The sequence below is a fragment of the Nomascus leucogenys genome, chromosome 12 (assembly GCF_006542625.1).
Source record: "Nomascus leucogenys isolate Asia chromosome 12, Asia_NLE_v1, whole genome shotgun sequence".
Taxonomy (NCBI): domain Eukaryota; kingdom Metazoa; phylum Chordata; class Mammalia; order Primates; family Hylobatidae; genus Nomascus; species Nomascus leucogenys.
Genome location: NC_044392.1, coordinates 95,788,062 through 95,812,611, shown reverse-complemented (window position 1 = coordinate 95,812,611; position 24,550 = coordinate 95,788,062). Strand labels below are relative to the sequence as shown.

Below are 24,550 nucleotides of genomic sequence, written 5' to 3'. Positions count from 1 at the left end.
ACTGTTACACAGTTTTTTTTTTTTTAAACCTGTGGCACCTGATATTCCCAGGCAGTCTCCCATCCAAGTACTAGCCAGGCCCAAACCTGCTTAGCTTCCAAGATCAGATGAGATTGGTGCATTCATTACACAGTTCTATTTTATATTATGTTATCAATTTTCTTTCAGAGAATTAAAGATGGTGGTGTTATTGACTCAGTTAAAACAATCTGTGTTGGGGATCATATTGAATCCATAAATGGAGAAAATATTGTTGGGTGGCGTCACTATGATGTTGCTAAGAAGTTAAAGGAATTAAAAAAGGAGGAACTCTTCACCATGAAGTTAATAGAACCTAAGAAGGCATTTGGTAAGTCAGGGGTTGGTGGGCGGGTGTGTGAAATGTTCCCTTTCCCTGGTTTATCTTTCTAAGGGAAATGAGTACTGTGATACGGTACTATGTGCTTTTAGTGCCTTCTTATCTAACATATCAGTTAAAAACATAGAAAATGGTAGCACTACTTATAAGAAAGACAACTATTGAAGGAAGAACAAAGAGAAAATTATTGCTTTGTAAAAGGACATTTTCCAAACATTTGAAATTACAAAGTCTAATGTCTAGTGACTGAATTTGATGTGGCTGTTCCTGTCTCTGAGAACAGCACATTGTATTGTTTTCATTTTGCTGAGCAGTAAGATTTTTGACTGAGCTCTTTAAACCATAATAACTGTTGCTTACAGATCTCAGCAGCAAAAATTATAGTTATATACAGAATGGTATTTAAAATAGTTATCTAGTCCATTTTAAAGACCCCTTTCCCCAATACCTTTCCTCCATTGGCATTTTAAATTTGGCAGCATGGGATGGTATGAAATTATTTCCACTTTGGGGTGACATCTGTACTTGCCTGGTTTTAGCCATGGCAGCTGTATTCCAACTGTTGTTCAATCACCCAGGGCTATCTCATCTACAGAAAAATGTGCCAGCTTCTCTCTTACCACCCAGGACTATTTTAATAAGCCAAACCAAGGCCTAGCATTCATCAGCGTTAAAATATCTTTAGCAGAATCATCTCAGGCTTGCTCTTACTCATCATGACCCCACGCACCCTATGTTCTTTCCTTTGTTCACAGAACATAAATATTCCATTTAGTTTGTCTCTAATGCCATTTGCTCAGGGCAGTTATTGGAAATAATGGAAGAATGCAGTGGATCTGGGGAATTATGTTTTCTCTCTCTTAGCAAGTAAGTGACAGGTCCTAGGCATATGGAATTAGAATTTTTTCTCTGCTTCTACATGCTTCTGCACCATTTAATAGAAATACAAGTGTAGGTTATATTACCTGTGGGAGACAGTTTTCCAGAAGGTGTAAGAAAAAGATGCCTTATACCAGTACCTCCTGGAGGGAGCACTCTAGGAACTACCTCTGTAGATGCTGTGATTCTGCCTGGTGCCTTGCAGCATCTGAGCTCACTTCTCACAGAGGAAGGAAAGCAGCACTCAGGTTTCTATCCAGTAACTCCTTTCAAGATGGCTTCATTTGGTAACCTAACTCCCCAGATACCATGGTGAAATAAATTGACAGGGTGTAGATGGTTTGAGATAAATACTCTTATTTGATTTAGACTCTTTGTAAATCAAAGCCATTCTATTAGCACAACTCAAGAAATCTGTTTTTTTCTGTATGGATCTCCACTACACAATCTGTTTCCAGAGTAAATTTCTCTCTGTTTTTTTTCCCCATTGTCTGCATCTAAATCTTTTGGACCCTATGTCTTTGAAGAAAGTTGTTGGTATACCTTAACTTGGATGCTAGGTTGGTGATAGTCTTAAATGTTACAAAGGTCATTGTATTTAGCTATTATTGTTCCATGATTATATTTTCCCTTCAGTGTCGTAGACATGAGTAGAGTCAGTACACTTCACTGCCTTGTGTACCTAACTACTATTGAACTGGCTTTCTGTTGCCTCATGAAATCAATGGACACATTTGCGAAGTACCCTGAGTAGGATTTTCCTGATAAAGGTATATTATTTGAGCATCCTGAATTCTGGTAGTGCTGTTGGTTAGGACATCCAGAGATTGACTTTGGAGGAATAAGTTTTTATTTTCCAAGGTTTCTATGGAAGTTTAACTCAAGCTGCTGGTCTTTATGCATTTTCTGTGCTGTGGATTGATTCTTGACTCTGGGCCCTAGCGTGAGGGGTTTCTTTCTTAAAAGTAAGCCTGGCTGCTCTGCCTGTCCTCCAGCCCTGAATTTTTCTGCTTATTGTTTTGCCTCTGGGATAAAGACAAAGCTACTTTGTTCCTCATCGTTTGGCTTCATCCCAGCGCTTAGCTCTGCCAGAGAGGGGAACATACATCAGAGGGTACTTGGGGAATCAGGCTTCCCCCAATTCTCTTGGTCCTAATCTTATCTTTTGCTATGTTTCCTTCCTTTTTTTCCTGTATTTTCTGGCATTATTATTGACTCAGGGCCAAGAATTCAAATTTCATAGTCCTTCATGATTGCCTAATTCTCTGTCCTCTTGGATTTCTACCAGGAGAAGGGCCAGTCTTAGTGAGGCAGAGTTTTCTCTGCATTCAGATAGGCCACCTTGGCTGTAGCTAAGTCACTTATAGGATCTTAACAAAAGCTGTCAGAAATGGCTATATGCACCAGTATTTTGACATTTTCCTACCAACTTCCCTAAAGAATTAGCCTGGAGAGGCATGTGGACTATATCCCAAAGCACAAGAGGAAGGAGCATAGTTGGCTGCTTTGCAATGGCGTAACTAGGACTGCAAGCACCACTTCTTTGTAGTGGGTAGGGAAATCCTTACTGCCTCCCTTCATTTCCATATTTTAGGTCCACTGCTAGCTACACTCCACTTCCAGGGGCCATTACATCTGTTAATATTCTTTGATGGAGAGCTACATAATAAACACTATCTAATTTCAGGAAAAAGCATTTATTGAAGACTACCATGTAGGTCCCAGAAACAGGCAATTGAGCCTTGACAAGGTCAGGAACCAAGCCTGTTTCAGGGACGTGTGTACCAGGAACCCTTCATGGCACTGGCTGAATTGACTCTTGGCAATTATTTTCTATTTTCATATCGCTTCACTCAGGATTCAAATTCCTGGGAGAGGTGGAGCAACTAAGTAGGTCTTGTGCCCATCTTGATAATGGGGAAGGCAGGCTATATGATAGACCTACCAAAATCACACCTACCAGGAAGGGATAAGTTTCCTTATAGGTAGGAAAAAAGTAGCAGATGCCCGTTTTGCTCTTTCTTCTAAGCTGTTATATCTTGTTCTGCAGGCACAGCAGTATTGATTTTCTCTTGATTTTGAATCTGACTGTAGCCATGTATGATATCTGTCAGTCTGGGAGTATTCGAATAGATTTGGAGGGAGAAGGGTATTGTCAATGGTTGTGGGTGTTTGGCCTTAAGGATTTTATTTTTCTGCTATGAGCGGAGTGCCCATACATAGCTGTTTAGCAGTGGACTATCTAGAGATGATGACAGCATCCAACTTTCTTTCAGAGAAAGAGTAAAGTCACATTTTCCTTGGTGCTGGCCATCAGATTTGGAGGGGACCATAATTACCAATTTTGACTATACTTCTAGGAAGATTTTAAATTTATGTATCTCACAAATTATTGAGACTCTTCTGTGTTTCAGGTACTCTGTGTGGCATAGAAAATACTAAGGAGGAAGACTAAGTCAGGGCTCCTGCCTTTTGAGGAGCTCATAATCTAGCAGGAGGCTGTTATGGGCTGAATTGTGTCCTTCAAAATTCACATGTTGAAGTCCTAATCTTCAGTACCTTAGAATGCAACTGGATTTGTAGACAGGGCCTTTAAAGATGTAACTAGGTTAAAATGACATCATTAGGGTGGGCCCTTATCCAGTATGACTGGTGTACTTATTAGAAGAGGAAATTTAGACACAGACACAGGAAGGATGCCATTTGAACATGAAGATAACTATCTATCTGTAAGTCAAGGAGAGGCCTCAAAAGAAACCAACCCTAGAGAAACCTTGATCCTGAACTTCTGGCCTCTAGAACTCTGAGAAAATAAATTTCTATTGTTTAAGCCACCTAGCCTATGGTACTTTGTTATGGCAGCACTAGGAAGTTATAGAGGATAATAGGAAAAAAATTATAGTACCAGTTCTTTGACTATGGAAGTAGACCTTGGGCTTCCTAATAATCTAGAAGGTACAGGTATTTTAGCATTCCTCTGGCCTTGGGAAGATAGCAGGAGCACACTGATATGTTTCCATTCAGACATTTGTTGAGCAATTAGTATATGCTTGTCTTAGGGTATTAGTTTCCCTAGACAATAGTAGTCACCATTTATTGAAAGCCTACTGTATACCATCACCATACCACCTGCTTGGTACATGCATGAATAAGATCCAGATCTAGGAACTCATGTCTAGTGAGAAGAGATGGATATGAAAAAATAAATAAATTTAATAAAGGTGATTAGAGGTGCTAAAATATACTGGATGTATAAAGGTGGGAGACATCAAGTGTACTTAAGAAGTTCAGGAAAAGCTTTCATTTCTTTTCTCTTTCTTTTTTTTTTTTTTTTTTTTTTTTTTTGAGACGAAGTTTTGCTCTGTCACCCAGGATGGAGTGCAGTGGCACGATCTCAGCTCACTGCCACTTCCGCCTCCCAGGTTCAAGCGATTCTCCTGCCTCAGCCTTCCAAGTAGCTGGGACTACAGGCGCGTGCCACCATGCCCAGCTAATTTTTTGTATTTTTAGTAGAGTCAAGGTTTCATCATGTTAGCCAGGATGGTCTCAATCTCCTGACCTCGTGATCCACCCACCTCGGCCTCCCAAAGTGCTAGGATTACAGGCGTGAGTCACTGCGCCCAGCCAGGAAAAGCTTTCTAAGGAAAGAGATTTGAGTTGAGTCTGAAGGGATGAATAGTGCTTACTTAGTGGATGAATTGGGGAAGGTTGTCCTAGGAAGTGGGAACAGAATGAGCAAAGTTACAGAGGTACAGAATAGCATCATGTATTTGGGAACACCGTGTTTGCCAGTGTTTTTGGTTAGAGGTTATAGGTGGTGGTGTCACAGGAAATGAAGCTCAAGAGTCAGTAGAGAACAAATATATCAAGGGCCTTATATATGAAGACAAAGACTGGGCAATGAAGAGGCAGAGGGGTAACATGATGAGTCTTTAATTTTACAAAGATATTTTGGAGACTATTAGATAAAGGGATATAAGATAGAGTTTAGGAGATCATAAAGGTTCTATTAACAATAATAACTATAATTTGTTCAGTGCGAGAGACATGAATTAAGGCAGTGCCTGTAGGCATGAAGAGAAGAGAAATGGTTTGGAGGAATAGATGGTGGTGTGCTGGAGCCATTTGTACACATCTCTTCCCAACTCCTCCTTCATTGGCATCAGGTTGATTGTTTCAAATGAGCTATAATGGGATATTTATAAAAGAGAAATAGGTAAGTCCTGTAAGTCAGGGCTCTTTATTTTAATTTTTTTAGTGTGGAGAGCTGATTGTTAAATGTTTATCTGCACACCACTGAATAATAAGATTGAATTGGTAACCTGTTCGACATAGAAGTAAAGGAAAGAGAGACTGCAAATGATGATCTCCGATTTGTGGCTTCAGGGAGGGAGTATGCTGCCATTCTTTGAGATGAGGAAAGCTGGCAAAGAAATAGATATGGGCGAGTAGATAGGATAGGAAAGAAATTATAAATACAATTTTGGACTAAATGAGTTTGAAATCTGTGGGATGATTCAGTTAGACTTGTACAAAAGGGCTGGGTGCGGTGGTTCACACCTATAATCCCAGCCCTTTGGGAGGTTGAGGAGGGAGGTCATTGAGGTCAGGAGTTTGAGACCAGCCTGGCCAATGTGGTGAAACCCTGTCTCTACTAAAAATACAAAAATTAGCTGGAAATGGTGGCAAGCACCTCTAGTCCCAGTTGCTTGGGAGGCTAAGGCAGGAGAATCACTTGAATCTGGGAGGTGGGGGTTGCAGTGAGCTGAGATCATGCCACTGCACTCCAGCCTGGGCAACAGAGTGAGACCCTGTCAAAAAAAAATACACACACACACACATACACACACACACACCACACACCACACACACACACACACACACACACACATGAGGTAGATGAGCATTGATAATTGGGGCCTAGAGAATGGATTTATGAGTAATTTTCTTTGATTGGTAGCAGAAGCTATGGAAATAGATCCAATCACTGAGAGTGATAAAAGGACCAAAAACAGAACAGTGAGGGGAACACCAGCATTTAAGGGGCAGAAAGAGAAGGAGGAGCCAGCACTGAGGAATGGCCAGACATGGAGGACCTGGCCTTCTGGGTGGCCTTTATCCAAGTTCTCAAGATCAAGTCACTTGTCCCACGAGCAGATGCTCCATTGCACTTTCCCAAGTTGGCTGTGGGGCTCTGAGGGAGGAATAAAGGCCGTTAGAAAATGTACCCTCAGAATCTTCTGTGCTGGTCAGAATTTAAATTACTGTTTTTCAGCCAGTAGGTTTCAACCAGTGTGTTTAGAACACAAAGTAGAACAGAGTTGAAAATATTGTGCTTTGTACATTGCAAATATTGTTTCAGTTACAAATATGTGTGTTTCAGTTTTATTATCTTTGTGTATGTTTATGGGTCATGATATAACGTATGTATTTCTTACTGTGGGTCACAGAAAAAAACATTTGAAAGCCACTGGCTTAAATGACTCCCTTGTTGAAAGTTTGTAGTTGAATGGGAAATCTTTCCCATACTTAACATGGTTTCTCCTGGTCAGCTGGTTACTGATCCAAATTTTCCTTCTTCTAGCCATGAGTTGATGGCAGCATTCCCAGTCCTTATCAAGTATCGGCTGGAATGTCTGTAGTGGTATTTTTTAGGGCATGGCTCACTTCCTTTCTCCTTTTGCCAATGAAAAGGAACATGTCTTTACAATGAGCTCAACCTTGCAGAGTTTGCCCTGTAAACCTAGGTTTTCCCAAGGCCATGAAAATCCCTCTTCCATTTAAATGACTCTAAGACCAGACAAGACCAACTCGTTTGTTTTCCTATAAGGTCTTTTAAATGTAGAAAAATAACAAATCCATGAAGCTTTGATTTAGTTTTACTTAAATGAGTCTCAACTTCATTTATCCTGCAAATTTCCAATTTGTGATTGTTGCGTGCCCTTTATGGAAAGAGGTTTGAGGAAGGAGGCCTGAAATATTTCTGTAAGAGTTTTCAAAAGCAGGAAGAAAATTGGAAGAAGAAACTTACTTCCTAAAGCATTTGTGGTCTTTATTTTAGGGTTAAATTTTGTAACAGATCATTGGGTTATATCTTGTTTTAGAAGGTTCATTTCTGTGCGGTGTATCCATCAGAATAGGATGTTAAGTATGTGAAGTGCATCTTAGTCTTTTGAGTCATTCACAGCTGGAAAACTCAGACCTCATCTTCGTGATTCAGCTTAACTGATGTACTCACTTCAGAGGCTAAGCCTATTTGATATTAGATAAACTGTGGCTTTTAAGTTTTATATGACTTTTTAGATAGACATTTCAAACATTTAAAAATTACTTTTTATTATTCATGCTGTATCTAGGGAAAAAATTTCAATCAATCAATACTTTTGGTACCTTGTCATATATACTGAATTCTACAGAATATATTTGGGAATATGAAAAAAGTTACAAAAGAGACGATAAATTGCAGTAGTTAAGTGTGTAGGCTCTGCCAGGGACTGGCTTGTGATATGTGACATTGGGTAAGTTATTTAACCTTTCTCTGCCTTGGTCTCCTCATATAAAATGTGAAGATGTGTCTACCACATTGGGCTGTTGTGAGGATTAAATGATTAAACATGAATCATAGAGCAGTCTCTGGTATATAGTAAGTCTTCAATAAGAGTTATCTGTTATTATTACTATTATTATAAAGGTGTATCCTTTTTTTTTGAGGAATAATTTTAGAAACAAGATAAACCCATGTGAAACAGGAAAAGCAATGTGGATGAATTGGTGATCAACAATTATTTGTTGAGAACTCTGGCACTATTTGGATTCTGCAAAGACAGGTGGCAATATCACATCTCATATCAACTAATGAAATATGTCAGTACATCATAATAGTAGCTGCCATTCGCTTTTCCTAGGACTTTCTAAGTAGGAAATCATTTAGTCCTCACAACCAACCTAAAAGGTGAAGCAGTTTGCCTAAGGTTACAGCTAGTGAGCGAGGGAGGCACGCTTCTAAGCCAAGCAGTCAGCCTCCAGAGCCAGCTCTCTAACAGCTGTTACAGTGAGTCAGCGTGCTTGCTGTCCTCAGGGAACTTACAGTTTACATAAAGAGGCAGATACATGAAGAATCAAGTAATTCTACTAACAATAATAGCTACCATTTGTTGAATGAAATATAGTATAGTGGTGAAGAGCATAGACTGTGAGCCCAGTTACCTGGATTTGATTCCTATCTTTGCTGCTTTTAAACTGTGTGATTTGGGGTGTTATTTAACCCTTCTGTAAGCCTATTTACTTACCCATAAAGTATTTTGAGGATGAAATGAGTTAATGTATGTATGTGCTTAGAACAGTGTTACGTAATTGCAACCCATTGCGACTAGGACTACTGCTATTATGGCCTGACTTAATCCTCATGCCATTCCTATGAGGGTTTTTCAGCTAAGTAAGCTGAGACTTGGGCAGTTAATTCACTAAGACTGCCCAGTGGCAGGCGTAAGTGTGGGCATAGCACTCCAGTCCTGTTTGCTCTCGAGGCTTGTGCTCTGAACATTATGTGTTACTGCCTCTTCAGAACATAATGCAGACCATGATACACGCTATAGTGCAGATTTAAACAGTGAAGTTTATCTGAGAGCTGACTTCTCCATGATTGGGAGGGGTTCTAAGGCTTAGAGAGTGATAGGGATTGAGAGGTGGTAAGATTGGAAGGAAACTCCCTCAACAAAGAAAGCTATGAGACAGGTGATTTATGGCAGGTCCCACCAGTATCAGGGATCAATGTCCTATTCTCATGAAAGGCGACAGGACATCTGATAGAATGGCATAAGGATATTAGAGCTTTTAAGTGCTGTGGCTTTGCGATCTCAGGTGAATGACCCTTGTACACACTGGGTGTGGGTGTGGGGGTGGCCTGTGAGTGCACACACTGACTTGGATGTAGAGCTTCATGGTCTGGTCTATGACAGACAGAGTGCAGCATCAGCCTTTTGAAGCCTGGGAGATGGGGAGAGGCCTTCAAAGCAAAACCAGGAGTAAATTTGTCACCAAACCTGTGCCATGCCGGTGGTGTGTAGTGGGGGAGGGGGGGCGGGGGGTGGTGCTCAAAGTCAGATTCAATTAGGCATTTCTTTTCTTTTTTTTTTTTTTTTTTGAGACAGAGTCTCGCTCTGTTACCCAGGCTGGAGTGCAGTGGCACAATCTCGGCTCACTGCAAGCTCCACCTCCCAGGTTCACGCCATTCTCCTGCCTCAGCCTCTTCGAGTAGCTGGGACTACAGGTGCCCGCCACCACGCCTGGCTAATTTTTTGTATTTTTAGTAGAGATGGGGTTTCACCGTGGTCTCGATCTCCTGACCTCGTGATCTGCCTGCCTCAGCCTCCCAAAGTGCTGGGATTACAAGCGTGAGCCACCGCGCCTGGCCAATTAGGCATTTCTTACATTCAGAATTGTGGAGTAAAATTTAAAAGCCACTACACAAATCTGTAGCAAATCGGGCTGCAAAAGCAGCTCAGGACCCTATTAATAAAAGCTCTGAAAACTAGGTGGGGAACCCAGGCTTGTTTTACAGAGTAATAGGGAATCATTTAGATGATATTAGAACTGAAGAATGACATGATGAAGCAGATATTTGGGAATTAAGCCCAGGAGACCAATGTGGCTACATATGACTAGAGGAGAAACCATGTAAGAGGCTGTTGGAACAGTTCAGGAGGAAATGATCAGGGCTGGGATTAGGGGCAGCAGTGGGAATTCAAAGGAAATAAAAAAGTGTGAGTAATATTGTAAGGGTAAAAATGGGGTAGGAGGTGGGCTGATGACACTTAGCTAAAGGGGAAAAGGGAGAAGGTTCAGAAGCAAATGTCACTCCCAAGATTTCTATCCTAGGAGCCTGTGATAACAATGATGCTATAATTGGAAATGAGGCAGTTGGGATGTAGAAATGGTTTGAGGGACAGTCAGGGATAAAAGTTCAGTTTCAGGTGTATTGCATTCTATCTGACAGTGGTACTCTCATGTATTTTTTGGCAAAGTAAGTGTACACAGTGACAGATTTTGAGGGGCAGAGCATACTGTCGATCATCTTATTATGTAGTAGAGTTTCTCCTGGCCTCTTCATATCTAGCTACACTTTGGCTTAGCATTTGTCACAAAGATACTATGGGAGAAGATGAATAAAAAAATCCAAGTTCCCTTTTGTGGAGTGTCACAGATGTGTTGGACAAGTGCTGAGTGTAATTGATAAATTGGTTTTCAAGGTAGAGACCCAGCTGGATACCTAAATATAGATCCTTTCTACTCTGGTCATAAACTTGCATTAAACATTTTTTTATCGAATGCTCAGTTTTTAATCTGAGAAAAATGAAACTATTATAATCTATAATACTAAAAACTTTGTAAGCTATATTTTTCAAGACATTTACCCTAAACAGTGATTGATGTCTTGTAACTGTAATTTTTTTTTTTTTTTTTGAGATGGAGTCTCGCTGTGTCACCAGGCTGGAGTGGAGTGGCGCCATCTTGGCTCACTGCAACCTCCGCCTCCTGGGTTCAAGCCATTCTCCTGCCTCAGCCTCCTGAGTAGCTGGGACTACAGGCACGCACCACCACGCCCAGCTAATTTTTTGTATTTTTAGTAGAGACGGGGTTTCACCATGTTGGCCAAGATGGTCTCAATCTTTTGCCCTTGTGATCCGCCCACCTCGGCCTCCCAAAGTGCTGGGATTACAGGCATAAGCCACCTTGCCCGACCAGAACTGTAATGTTTTTTAAGGACCATTTAGAGCTAATAACAACCATGAATAGGAGGTACATCATAGTTTTCAACTATTTTTAAGCTTATTAATTAAAATAGCAATGTGAGATGAAGGGGTAAAAAATGATGCTTAAATGTAAGTGGCTTTTCTAATCTAACTGAATAGTATGACTACAGTGTTACTTATTAGAAAACAGCAATTATATAAATAATACATATTCTACCCAAGAGTATTTTTACAATGGGAATTGTCATTTAATTATAGGAAAATGGATCTAATAAATTATGTTAAAAATCGTAGTCAGAGTATGTTTTCAGATAAGTTAGGCAGATAAGCAAGTTGATTTATGTGTGGAAAAATGTTTGTGAGGCTGGGCACGGTGGCTTATGCTTATAATCCCAGCACTTTGGAGGCTGAGGCGGGCGGATCACCTGAGGTCAGGAGTTTGAGACAGCCTGGCTATTATGGTGAAATCCCGTCTCCACTAAAAATGCAAAAAATTAGCAGGGCATAGTGGCAGTCTCCTGTAATTCCAGCTACTTGGGAGGCTGAGGCAGGAGAATCGCTTGAACCTGGGAGGCGGAGGTTGCAATGAGCTGAGATCGCGCCACTACATTCCAGCCTGGGTGACAGAGTAAGACTCTGTCTCAAAAAAAAAAAAAAAAAATAAAAGAGAAAGAAAAATGTGAAAAGGCAGATTATGGCAGGGCGTGGTGGCTCACGCCTGTAATCCCAGCACTTTGGGAGGCCGAGGCGGGCGGATCACGAGGTCAGGAGATTGAGACCATCCTGGTGAACACTGTGAAACCCCATCTCTACTAAAAATACAAAAAAATTAGCCAGGCATGGTGACAGGCGCCTGTAGTCCCAGCTACTTGGAAGGACGAGGCAGGAGAATGGCATGAACCCAGGGGCCGGGGCTTGCAGTGAGTGGAGATCGCGCCACTGCACTCCAGCCTGGGCAACAGAGCAAGACTCTGTCTCAAAAAAAAAAAAAAAGACAGATTACAACACAACGTGCTGTAATATCCCAGTTTTGCAAAAACTATGTTTAAGTGTAGAAGAAAAATACCTTACAGTGTATTATTTATTTATTTATTTATTTGAGACAGAGTTTAGTTCTTGTTGCCCAGGGTGGAGTGCGATGGCGCTATCTCGGCTCTCCGCAACCTCTGTTGCCCAGGTTCAGGTGATTCTCCTGCTTCAGCCTCTCAAGTAGCTAGGATTACAGGCATGTGCCACCATGACTAATTTTGTATTTTTAGTAGAGATGGGGTTTCTCCATGTTGGTCAGGCTGGTCTCGAACTCGTGACCTCAGGTGATCCACCTGCCTCGGCCTCCCAAGGTGCTGGGATTACAGGCGTGAGCCACTGTGTCCGGCCTAGGTGGTGAGTTTATGGATGGCTTTTCTTTCTCTTTCCTTTTTCTTTCTTCTCCTTCCCTCCCTCCCTCCCTCCCTCCCTTCCTCCTTTCCTTCTTTCCTTCCCTTCTTTCCTTCCTTACTCTCCCTCTCTCTCTTTCTCCCTCCCTCTTTCCCTCCCTTTCTTTCCCTACCTTTTTCCTTTTCTTTCCCTCCTTCCCTCTCTCCCTCGCTCTCCCCCTCGCTCCCTCCCTCCCTCCTTCCAGAGTCTCACTCTCACTCTCTGAGGGTGGAGTGCAGTAGTGCAGTCACAGTTCACTGCAGGGCTCAAGAGATCCTCCCACTTCAGCCTCCCAAGTAGCTGGGACCACAGGTGCAGGCCACCAACCTAGCTAATTTTTCAGTGTTTTGTAGAGATAGTATCTCACTTTTTTGCCCAGGCTGGTCTTGAACTCCTGGGCTCAAGCAGTATGCCAGCCTTGGCCTCCCAAACTGTTAGGATTACAGGCATGACCTACCATGCCCGGCTGACTGTTTTTCTTTAGGCTTGTGGGGCCCATACAATGTGACTAGGACCCAGTTCCTTGCCTTTTCTCTCTGTGCTGATGTTCTGTCTGATGTACCTGCTTCATCATTTAGGTATCATCATATTAAGGTTAGCTACACACTGTGGCCCAAGATGGTGGTCAGCAACTGCTGGGACCATCTGCTTTCTTATTCCTGCAGAGCAGAAAAGGAGAGACTTTGGCTCAGAATTTCTAGCAAAAGTCCTGAGATTTATTCTGATCTTGCAGCCTTTAGTCACATGCTTGCCTCTGAAACAATCACTGTGATGAAGGGGATCAGTTTGGCTTGGCCCATATCTGAAGCTAGGAGCGGTCAGCTTCCCCTGAACCACAGTGATCCTTAAATGACCAATGGGTACTAAAACAACCAATGAAAGTTATTTACCAATGACAACTCATAAGTTTTAATAGAATGCAAAATGAGGTAGTGTTTCTAGAGTGGACCTGCCTGGCCTTTTATTCCAGCTCTGCCCACTTACTTGGTTGTCTGTGATCCTGGTGAAATCATTTCACTTTTCCAAGCCTTGGTTTCCTGAATCATGAAATTAGGATAATAATCATACCTATCTCATAATAGTTTTATGAGTATTAAAAACATGTAAATAATTTTATATGCTGTTACCTGGGATATAGTCAATGCTCAGTTAATAAAAAGGCATTACCTTTGACTTACCCCAAATAATTTACCTTACCTAGATGAATATAGTGTATTTTTTTTCTTTTGAAATAAAATTGGTCTTTAAGAATAATGCTAGTTTAGAACCAACCCAAATGTCCAACAATGATAGACTGGATTAAGAAAATGTGGCACATATACACCATGGAATACTATGCAGCCATAAAAAATGATGAGTTAATGTCCTTTATAGGGACATGGATGAAGCTGGAAACCATCATTCTCAGAAAACTATCGCAAGGACAAAAAACCAAACGCTGCATGTTCTCACTCACAGGTGGGCATTGAACAATGAAAACACATGGACACAGGAAGGGGAACTTCACACACGGGGGCCTGTTGTGGGGTGGGGGGAGGGGAGAGGGGCAGCATCAGGAGATATACCTGATATTAAATGATGAGTTAATGGGTGCAGCACACCAGCATGGCACATGTATACATATGTAACTAACCTGCACGTTGTGCACATGTACCCTAGAACTTAAAGTATAATAAAAAAGAAAAAAAAAAGAGCCTATGATGCTTGATAGGTAGCCATCTGTAGAGGGAACCTCTACACCTTGAGAGATATCTGAAAATGAAGGCAGAAAGCCACAAAGCCCAGGTAGAGCTGTTGCCTCTAATTATTATTGCTTTGTAGAAATGCGTCATTCTCCAAGAGAAACCTAAAATTTGAATTTTTATAAGAAATCACCCAATATTTAAAAGGTTGCGACTAATTAAAAAATCTGAAAACACTGCACATCCAACAAATATGTCTGTATACTATATGTAACTGTGAACTCCCTGTTTGTAGTCTTGTCCTGAGAGAATTGTCCTTAATGCCAAAGTCCTTGCTCTGGTGACATGCACAATAAACCTCTCAGGTACCCTGTGAGTAGAAAACTTGAAAGGAATCATTTCTGGAAGGGATAGAGAACAAATGAACTGAGAGTTGCCTAAATGGGAGGGACTTGGAAATGTAAACTCTCCATTCATCGCTTTTGGAATCTTTGAACTTGCTGAACTATATAGCCTGGAACACTTTCCCCTCTCTACTCCTCCCCTTTACCCATCTAGCCTTGCTATCTTTACCTGTGATGGTTGAGTCTCTGCTTATAAATCACTTTCTCCAGGAAGTCTCAGGCGTGTGAGAATGAAGCATGGGAGCCTACTTGGGCCTTTGATAACATTTCTCCCTATGGATTAATAAGCTGATTTGGTGAGATCTGTTCTTTGTGAATTTGGTTAGTGTGAATCAATCCCTAAGATTCAGATCAGCTCTGGGAACACTGAAAAAAACAAGCATTCCTGGGTCTGCAATGCTGAGGATTGTTGGTGTACACACCCTGCAGAGTGCTGCTGAGTTGCCACCTGGCCCACCTTTTGATGTTTCTCTTGGTGCTCTGTAACTTCAGAGATGGAAAGTACAGAAACTGTTGGTCGAATTTGATGAGATAGCTGAGTTCACCCTACATGGGTGGTTAGGGGAAGGAGCGGCATGTTTACTTTTCTGGGATGGAGTGGTGATGTGGATGGTCACTTGCTCACATGGTGTGATAAAACTGTAATAGGGGATATCGGGGCAGCGGGAGGTACTGGACAGAGACCACAGAGTCCAAGGATTTTACTCTTTTCTCTGGGCCCCTCAGAGGGCTCTTCTTCCCCATCCTCACTGGAAGGAGCCCATTACTAAGTGCCCTGTGAGGGGCTGGGCTTACACTCATCCACTTCAGAGGACCTCGGATGGAGCAATGGGAGGGGCCATCTGTTGTTTCCACCCTCCTCTAAATTTTAGGGAGAAATCATACTGTTTTAAAGAAGAAATAAAATAGAATAAAGAAGAGACCTTTGCCCCTGGCATTTCAAGTGACAGCTTTCTGAACATTTTAAGAGGAACCTTTGCATGTTTCATTTTTAAGAGAAAACCTACATAAGTTGTTTTGTTAGGAGAGAGTGGAAGGGCACATTTCCCTCTCTACAGGTTGAAACACACCAGCAGAAGCAAATTATAAACTCTAGCAGCAGCATTCTATTAACATGAGCCAGGCCACTGGGCAAAGCATCTTTCATACAGTGGTCATTTGAGTGCTTAAAACTATGCTGTAAATAGGTGTAAATATTTTGTAGATAAGAACTTATTCCTCAAGTTCACACAACTTGCAAGGTGAGGAGCTGGGGTTTTAACTAAGGTGCTCTGATTCCAAAGTCCATGTTCTTAACCACAACACTGTGAATAACAGTACAGATTGAACCAAAATACTAATTTTCTCATAAGTAAACCAGTAGATATCAGTGATCAGAATGCAACTGAGAACATTACTTACAAGCATCGTGATACCACATTTGAAAACAGAGTCATGGTAGAGATAATCAGACCTCAGTACCAAAGTCCTCGTAAGATGTTTTAAGAGAGCCAGATAATAGGCTTTTGAGAAGTCAGGAAAATTTTATCAGGGTCTTCCTTTCAGCAGAGATCTAATCAGAAATATTAGAACAACTTTTATTTCACAGTTTGGAACTGAAAGTAATTGGTTTGTTTCCTTTTTGTCACCAAAATGCCACTCATTATTTTTTTCTCCTACCTCATTTTCACACAGGCGCTCAGCCCACTACAGTGTTCCCCCTTTACGACTATTTCCAGATGTTCTAAAGGGTTTCACATGTGCTCCAAGGAAGTATGATCCTGTTAGGCAACCTTGTTGACCTTCTCTGTGTCCGTAGCATCCCATTCTTCCCTCTGGGCATCTTTGGGCTATTTCTTGTTCACTGAGCAACTTGGATACAGCAGTGTCCATCTGTGCCCACTTCATGTTGAAATTATGGTCTCTGCCCAGGCCCCATAGGTGCTGCTCCGTACTCCAGGCCAGCCAGGGCTCTCATGGGACCAGAACAAGGCCTCGTTTTGTGCGGAAGTGGGGAGAATATCCAGCCTCCCCACTGCCTGGTCCTTCAACAGTTGAGGATCTAAGCCGTGTTGCATGTGCTACTCCTGAAAACAGTGCTTTTGTCTTCTGCCAGCACTTCTTTCCCTGGGGCCCAGGCACAGGCTTTTGGGAGGAAGACAGATACCTTTCTGCCTTTTCCATTTCCCTATCTCTCTACCTGAGCTTCATCAAATAGCAAAAACTAGGGGTTTGCCTGTTTATTGAAAATGTCAGTTAAAATAGCTCTTGCAAAGAATGATACATGTGTATATAAACATTTTATTTTAATTTAAAACATAGATGTGAATAGTGAACAGCATTCATTATTTGGGTGATGGGTACATGAAAAGCCCAGACTTCACCACTAGCAGCATATGCATGTAAGAAACCTGCACTCGTGCTCCCGACATAAAAACTAAAAATCAATGTTTAGGTTCATAGCAAAACTGAGCAGAAAGTACAGAAAGATCCCACTTCTATGTTTTAAAACATAGAAGTGTACATTCTCTTATCACTCTTAATGTAAAAGGCCTTTTCTTTGAGTAGAGGACACAAATTGGAATTCTAAGATGTCTGTCTTATGTAATCACAACCTTAATGCATATGTGTGGGTTCTATTTCATTTAAAAAAAACAGATATGTGAAATGATGGCTGTTTAAAAATATTTTTTCTTTTTTCTTTTCAATCATGGTTCACTGCAGTCTCAAACTCCCAGGCTTAAATGATCTTCACACCATAGTCTCCTGAGTAGCTTGGACCACAGGCATGTCCCATCATGCCTGGCTGATGAAACATTTTGTTTTTCTTTTCTTTTTTTTTTTTTTTTTGAGACAAGCTCTTGCTCTGTCACCCAGGCTGAAGCACGGTGGCATGATCACAGCTCACTGCAGCCTCGATGTCCTGGGCTCAAGCAATCCTCCTGCTTCAGCCTCCTTAGTAGCTGGGACTGCAGGTGCACGCTACCCTGTCTGGCTAATTTTTGTAATTTTTGTAGAGATGGGGTTTCACCATATTGCCTAGGCTGGTCTCGAATTCCTGGGCTCAAGTGATCCGCCACCCTTGGCCTCCCAAAACACTGGGATTAGAGGCGTGAGCCACGGCACCTAGCCTAAAATTTCTAATAGAGACAAGGTCTTGCTCTGTTGCCCAGGCTGGTCCTGAACTCCTGAGGTCAAGTGATCCTCCTGCCTTGGCCTGCTAATGTGTTGAGATTACAGGCGTGAGCCACTGAACCCAGCCAAAAATATTTTTTCTAATCTCCTAGAGTCATCTTGCCCACACCTAATTTTTTTTTTTTTTGCAACTCACCCTTATGGAGTCTATCCAAGGCAGTCAACCATCAACCTAGTTTTCATAGCATTAATAACTCCTTGTTTTACACTCATTTCATCAGCTCATGTACTTTTAAATTAAAGCACATAATTAGAGTAACAGATACAATTGCCACAAAAAGGTCTGGGAACAAACCTGACTGCTTCTAGGCTATGTGCAACTCCACTGGGGTAGCGGTTAGGCACCCACAAGCCATGTATTCCTGTGCCCTAAGTGACGTATGGCAGGCGGATGGCCAGTACCCTCAACTGGGGAGCCCTGGTGCATATAGTGAGTCAGCTAGCTGCAGGTGCAGGCTGGTTACCAGTGCCTCCTGTATCCACTGCATCCCTCTCATAGCTCAGCCCCAAGAGAAGCCTCGTGCAGATTCATTTATGTGAAGTGACTGATTTAGGGCTTGGCCTGGTTGGCCAGATGTGCTTAGACAGGCCAGCACCCCAAAAGTAGGCCAGGCTATAAATATTTGTGGTCTCCAAAACATTTCAAAAACACAAAACCTGTTTTTTCCCCTGTGGATGAACAGGACCATCCTGCTTGTTTTTGTGTATAAACAGATTGATTTATGTACCTGGATCATAGGCTCATAGACAAACACGGCTTCTGTTTCCTTAGAGGTGAAAACCACCTTTCTGGAGGCTGGTCCAAGCCAGAATTTAAAATTTAACTTTTGCTTTGTTGCCACCAAGTGGTTAGCTTTGAGATGCCACTTTTGAGACGATGGCTTGGCAAATACATAATGATAAAAAAAAAATCTGGGATGTATAGGAGGAGCTCAGAGGATTTTCAGGGCAGTAACACCATTTTGTGTAATACTACAATGGTGGATATATATTATACATTTATTCAAATTCATAGAATGTGTAACACCAAGAGTGAACTCTAAACTACGGACATTGGGTGATTATGATGTGTCAATGTAGGTTCATCAGTTGTAGCAAAAGTCTTACTCTGGTGTTGGAGGCTGATAATGGGAGAGGCTGTGCCTGTGTGGTGGGGATAGGGAGCATATGGAAACCTTCTGTACTTTCTGCTCAGTTTTGCTCTGAACCTAAAACTGCTCTATCAAATAAGATTTATTAATGAAAAGTCTTCTATGCTACATACATTTTCCCTTCTGGCTACCAGTGTTGCAGGTAAGAGCAAGATAAGATAGAAACATCATGTAGAGGGGCCAGCTGACTTCTTGGGCAGGGATGAGACAATCTTTATGAAGCCCCACACTCCAGAGGCTGGGTCCTTAGCTTTGTAAGTCCCAGAAACCTTTTTATTTTTATTTTTTTTTTTCAATGTATGTAGAGTTGTTCAGTTTTTCAGGGCTATATCATGCTCACCAAACTTACAAGAGACACTTTTTGAACAGTCAGATTGGCAATATATTATTTTACAATTAGAAATGTGTAATCAATGGTAAACCAAAGCACATGTGGTAGATGAGAAGTTCATTTTTCACCCTTCAGGAAATGTATACGGGCAGACGAACTATACCAAGTAGGTTGGTGAAATTGCAGTAGGGTTGGGGAAGGAGGTTGCATGTCTTAAGGTTACTACCATTAAGACGAAGCTATCTTCACCACTTGAGGGATATACATGACTCTGGGCTGGGGATACTTACATTGCTAGGCAGTACAGAATCCTGGACAGTGCTGATGATAGGTCAACTTAATCTTTGGGTACTCTTTTTGAAACTCTATGCTGAGTGCATGAGAATTCTTTCTTCCCTCACACAGGACATACTATAACTGGCAAGGCCAATACTGTAGGTGTGCTACTACAGCTCTGGTCTCCTGTGAATGTTGTGTCACCCGGATTAGCATTTGGATGTTCCCCAAATCATCAGCCACCATTTATAGGTTTTTGGTTAGGCGGGGCTAGTGTACTAATTACATGCTAATTTTTAATAATTTTATTCTCAGAGGAAGACTTATGTTTTATGTTTTGGTGATTCTGTTCCTGAATACAGGTCAAAATTAATATGCAAAATCCTTAATCACTTTGGCATAGATTCCTAATAGCAAAACAGTACTTGGCTGAAGATGGGGATTATCCTGGTTTATTAGTCTGTTCTCACACTGCTGTAAAGACATACCTGAGACTGGGTAATTTATAAAGAAAAGAGGTTTAATTGATTCACAGTTCCATATGGCTGGGGAGGCCTCAGGAAACTTAAAATCATGGCGGAAGGGGAAGCAGGCATGTCTTATATGGCAACAGACGAAAGACAGCATGCAAGAGCAGGGAAAACTGCTTTACAAAACCATCAGATTTCATGAGAACTGATTCACTATTGTGAGAACAGCATGGGAGAAACCACTCCTCTGATCCGATCACCTCCCACCTGGTCTCTCCCTATATGTGTGGGGATTATGGAGATTACCATTCAAGATGAGATTTGGGTAGGGACACAGAGCCAAACTATATTGCCTAGGTTCTTTTTTTTTTTTTTTTATACTTTAAGTTCTAGGGTACATGTGCACAACGTGCAGGTTTGTTACATATGTATACATGTGCCATGTTGGTGTGCTGCACCCATTAACTCGTCATTTACATTAGGTATATCTCCTAATGCTATCCCTCCCCCATCCCCCCACCCCATGACAGGTCCCCACGTGTGACCTTCCCCTTCCTGTGTCCAAGTGTTCTCATTGTTCAATTCCCACCTATGAATGAGAACATGTGGTGTTTGGTTTTCTGTCCTTGTGATAGTTTGCTGAGAATGATGGTTTCCAACTTCATCCATGTCCCTATAAAGGACATGAACTCATCATTTTTTATGGCTGCATAGTATTCCATGGTGTATATGTGCCACATTTTCTTAATCCAGTCTATTGTTGTTGGACATTTGGGTTGGTTCCAAGTCTTTGCTATTGTGAATAGTGCTGCAATAAACATATGTGTGCATGTGTCTTTGTAGCAGCATGATTTATAGTCCTTTGGTTATATACCCAGTAATAGGATGGCTGGGTCAAATGGTATTTCTAGTTCTAGATCCTTGAGGAATAGCCACACTGTCTTCCACAATGGTTGAACTAGTTTACAGTCCCACCAACAGTGTAAAAGTGTTCCTATTTCACCACATCCTCTCCACACCTGTTGTTTCCTGACTTTTTAATGATCGCCATTCTAACTGGTGTGAGATGGTATCTCATTGTGAGAAAATTTTTGCAATCTACTCATCTGACAAAGGGCTAATATCCACAATCTACAAATAACTCAAACAAATTTACAAGAAAAAAAAACCCCATCAAAAAGCGGGCAAAGGATATCAACAGACACTTCTCAAAAGAAGACATATCGCCTAGGTTCTAAGTAAGAATGCAGGCCACTTCATGTCTGTGTCATGAGAGCTTTGCACAGACCTCACTGCCTACTCGTACTCACGAGCCTGTCCTGTGATGCCTCACTGGAGTGCTCAGTTATCTCCAGTTCTTTAGTGCAGGGGTCCGGTCCTCTTTTTAGGGAACCCTTTTTTAGTGCAGTCCCTTTTTGGCACCAGGGACTGGTTTCATGGAAGACAATTTTTCCACAGATGGGGCAGGCAGGAGAGAATGGTTTTGGGATAAAACTGTTCGACCTCAGATCATCAGGCATTAGGTAGATTCATAAGGAATGCACAATCTAGATCTCTCACATGCACAGCTCACAGTAGGGTTCATTTTCTATGAGAATCTCATGCCACTGCTGAACTGAAGGGAGGCAGAGCTCAGGGTATAAGGTAATGCTGTGTGGCCCAGTTTCTAACAGACCACGGGCTGATACCAGTCTGCGGCCCTGGAGGTTGGAGACCCCTACTTCAGTGCAGCATCCCCTCCCCACCTGCCTCTTCCCCTGAGCTGCTGCCATGTGGAGTGCTCAGTAAAGGAAGCGCACGGTATTTGCAGAGGTTATTAATTAGTATCCTGTGGTTGGAATCTGACCCATAGATCTCTTTTGTTTTTGCCAATATGTTGTTTTTAAAAGTTTGATTTAATTGTCCAAACTTAAAAAATTTAAAAATCAGGAGATGCACACGAAACTCTGAGCATCCTCTTTCTTTCTTTCCTTCTTTCCCTCTCTCTCTTTTCTTTTCTTTTCTTTCTTTCACAGGGTCTCATTGTGTTGCAGTCATGGCTCACTGCAGCCTTGACCACCTGAGCTCAAGCAATCCTCCCACCTCAGCCTCCTGAGTAGCTGAGACTACAGGTGCATGCCACCATGCCTGGTTAATTTTTGTATTTTTAGCAGAGATGAAATTTCACCCTGTTGCCCAGGCTGGTCTTGAACTCCTGGGCTCAAGCGATCTGCCTGCTTTGGTCTCTTAAAGTGCTGAGATTCAGGCATGAGATTACTGTAATCGCCCTGGCCTGAGTCTCCAGTTTCTTTGCAGAAAAAAAAAAAAAAAGTGAATGATCTGGCTATGCAGGGCTTATATTCCCACAGTGCAATAAGTTATTGGAGTGGGGCCTAGGTAGGGCACATTTCTTCCAATTATCCTCTTTCTTCGCCCTTCCCTTTCACTCATTTATGTTACTGCTTGGTAACATATTTGGTGGTGATGCTTAGTTTGTTGCAAATACAGGATAAGACACAACAGAAAAAACAAGCATAAGGAAAGTAGTGGCTCCCTGTGGACTCTTGCTCCCTGCTCTTGTCCTTGCTGTCTGCAGGGAATTCCTTCCTTGGAACCTGCTTTCAGGCTCTTTTTCTTTTGGACCCTATTTCTGTTAGTACGTCAACTCTGATTTTATCCCTTGTGCTTCCAAGAAGTGTGGGCTGGAGCGTTGTTCAGGAAAGCATATGAACTTTGAAATCTGGTCTGTATCTGCAAGACCTGGTTTTGAATCCCAGCCCCATTTCTTACCGCCTTCAGTTCCCTTATCAGTAAAATGAGGGCAATCACCTGTCTCGTAGGTTGGTATGAGTATTAAATGGGATTTTTTAATGTAAAGCATCACGCAGAGGGTAGATCCTCAAATAATAGTGCTCTTGTCCCTCTCTTCTCTTTTTTTTCTTTAAATTTTTTTTGTTTCTTCTTTTTCTATTGGTCCATTGGGAGAAGAAACCTCTCTTCTTTCAAGACATGATTCTTTCCCTTTTTTTGTGATTTTGATGAAACCACTTGCTCCTCTTTACTCTTTTTATAAAGCCTACTGTTTTTTCTTCCTTGTAACTTTGTCTTTCCCATCTCTACATTTCACATATTCCCTTTTCTTGGAGTTAGAACTCTCTCATAAAGACTCTCTTATAAGAATAATGGATGACAAGTACATTTATTTTGCTTCAGGAAATTCTATAAGAAGGCCTACCTTTTATCAAATTTCTATAACAATTGTATATAGTTTTGTGATAGAAACTACATTAGCCTTCACAGTAATCTGTTGGGATGCTTTCTGTGTATATGTATGTTTCTCTGTTCTTTGTATTGTAGAAATAGAGCCGAGGTCAAAGGCTGGAAAGTCATCAGGAGAAAAAATTGGTTGTGGAAGGGCAACACTTCGCCTGAGATCAAAAGGTCCTGCCACCGTGGAAGAAATGGTATGTTATGTTCATTTACTTCCTGTTCTGCTTGGAAATGTTGAGTTAGATAAAATTCCATTCATTCTAATCAAAACTTGGACTTTTAATTCATTGTCTATTTAAACAATCTGGAAATTACTGAAGGTATTTAAAAAGGAAATATAGAAATTAAGGACATGAGAAGAGATTGTGATCTATAGAAATTCTCAGCTACCTGTAGGTGACTTTTCTAGACTCTATAGATAGCTGGACTATCTCAAAAACCTAAGTCAACCAAAGCTCTCTGAGAACCAAGAAAAAGTTTCAGAGCCACCTGTAGGAGTAAACAAAAGAAGATATTGATAATGAAAGATTATATTCATAAACTCCTCACATAAAACACCTGTAGTCATCTTTGACTCTTTTCGTTCATGTCCCAAGTCACTTCCATCAGCAGATCCTAGTGGATCTACCTCTATAAGATACTGGAGTCCAATGACTTCTCACCACCCCTGCCCACCACTGTGCCCCAAGGCACCATCATCTTATCCTGGATTTTGCAATCACCTTCTGTTTAGTCCACGTGTGTTCACCCTTGCCTTCTTTCCACCTGTGCTCAGCACAACCCTCAGAATGATCCTTAAAATATGCAGGAGAAATTATGTCACTTTTCTGTTCACAGCCCTCCAGTGGCTTCCCATGACACTAAGAATAAAAGCTAAAGTCCTCAGAATGACCAACATGACCGAACTCTATTTTTCTTCTCTGTTCTCATTTCCTATCCCTTTGCCCTGGCTTCCTCTGCTTCAGTCATGCTGGTCTCCTTGCTGTTCCCAAACACTTCAGGTGTATCCCCATCTCAGGCTCTCGGTACTGCTGTTGTCTCTGCCTGAATGTTTTGCCCATTTATCTGAATAGCTTGCTCCCTTGCCATCATTAGGTTTCTGCCCACACATTGTCTATCTCAAAGGCCTTTCCCGAGCATCCTGTATAAACAGCAACTCCCTCCATCCCTCCCACTGCCCACTCTTCCATGCCCTTAATTTTTGTCAAAGCAATTGTATTAGTCTGTTTGCACACTGCTAATAAAGACATACTTGAGACTGGGTGATTTATAAAGAAAAAGAGGTTTAATGGACTCACAATTCCACATGGCTGGGGAGGCCTCACAATCATGGTTGAAGGTGAAGGAGGAGCAAAGGCATGACTTACATGGCAGCAGGCAAGAGAGTGTGTGCAGGGAACTGCCCTTT

At 41.7% G+C, this 24,550-nt stretch overlaps 1 protein-coding gene across 1 annotated transcript in view; it reads left to right on the top strand.

Moving 5' to 3' along the window:
- Nucleotides 1-24,550, top strand: part of GIPC2 (GIPC PDZ domain containing family member 2) — a 92,951-nt gene that overhangs the window by 42,769 nt on the left and 25,632 nt on the right. Inside the window, exons 3-4 of the mRNA XM_030825142.1 lie at nt 169-349; nt 23,230-23,336. Coding sequence (XP_030681002.1) covers nt 169-349; nt 23,230-23,336 — 288 coding nt within the window. The remainder of the gene's footprint in view (nt 1-168; nt 350-23,229; nt 23,337-24,550) is intronic.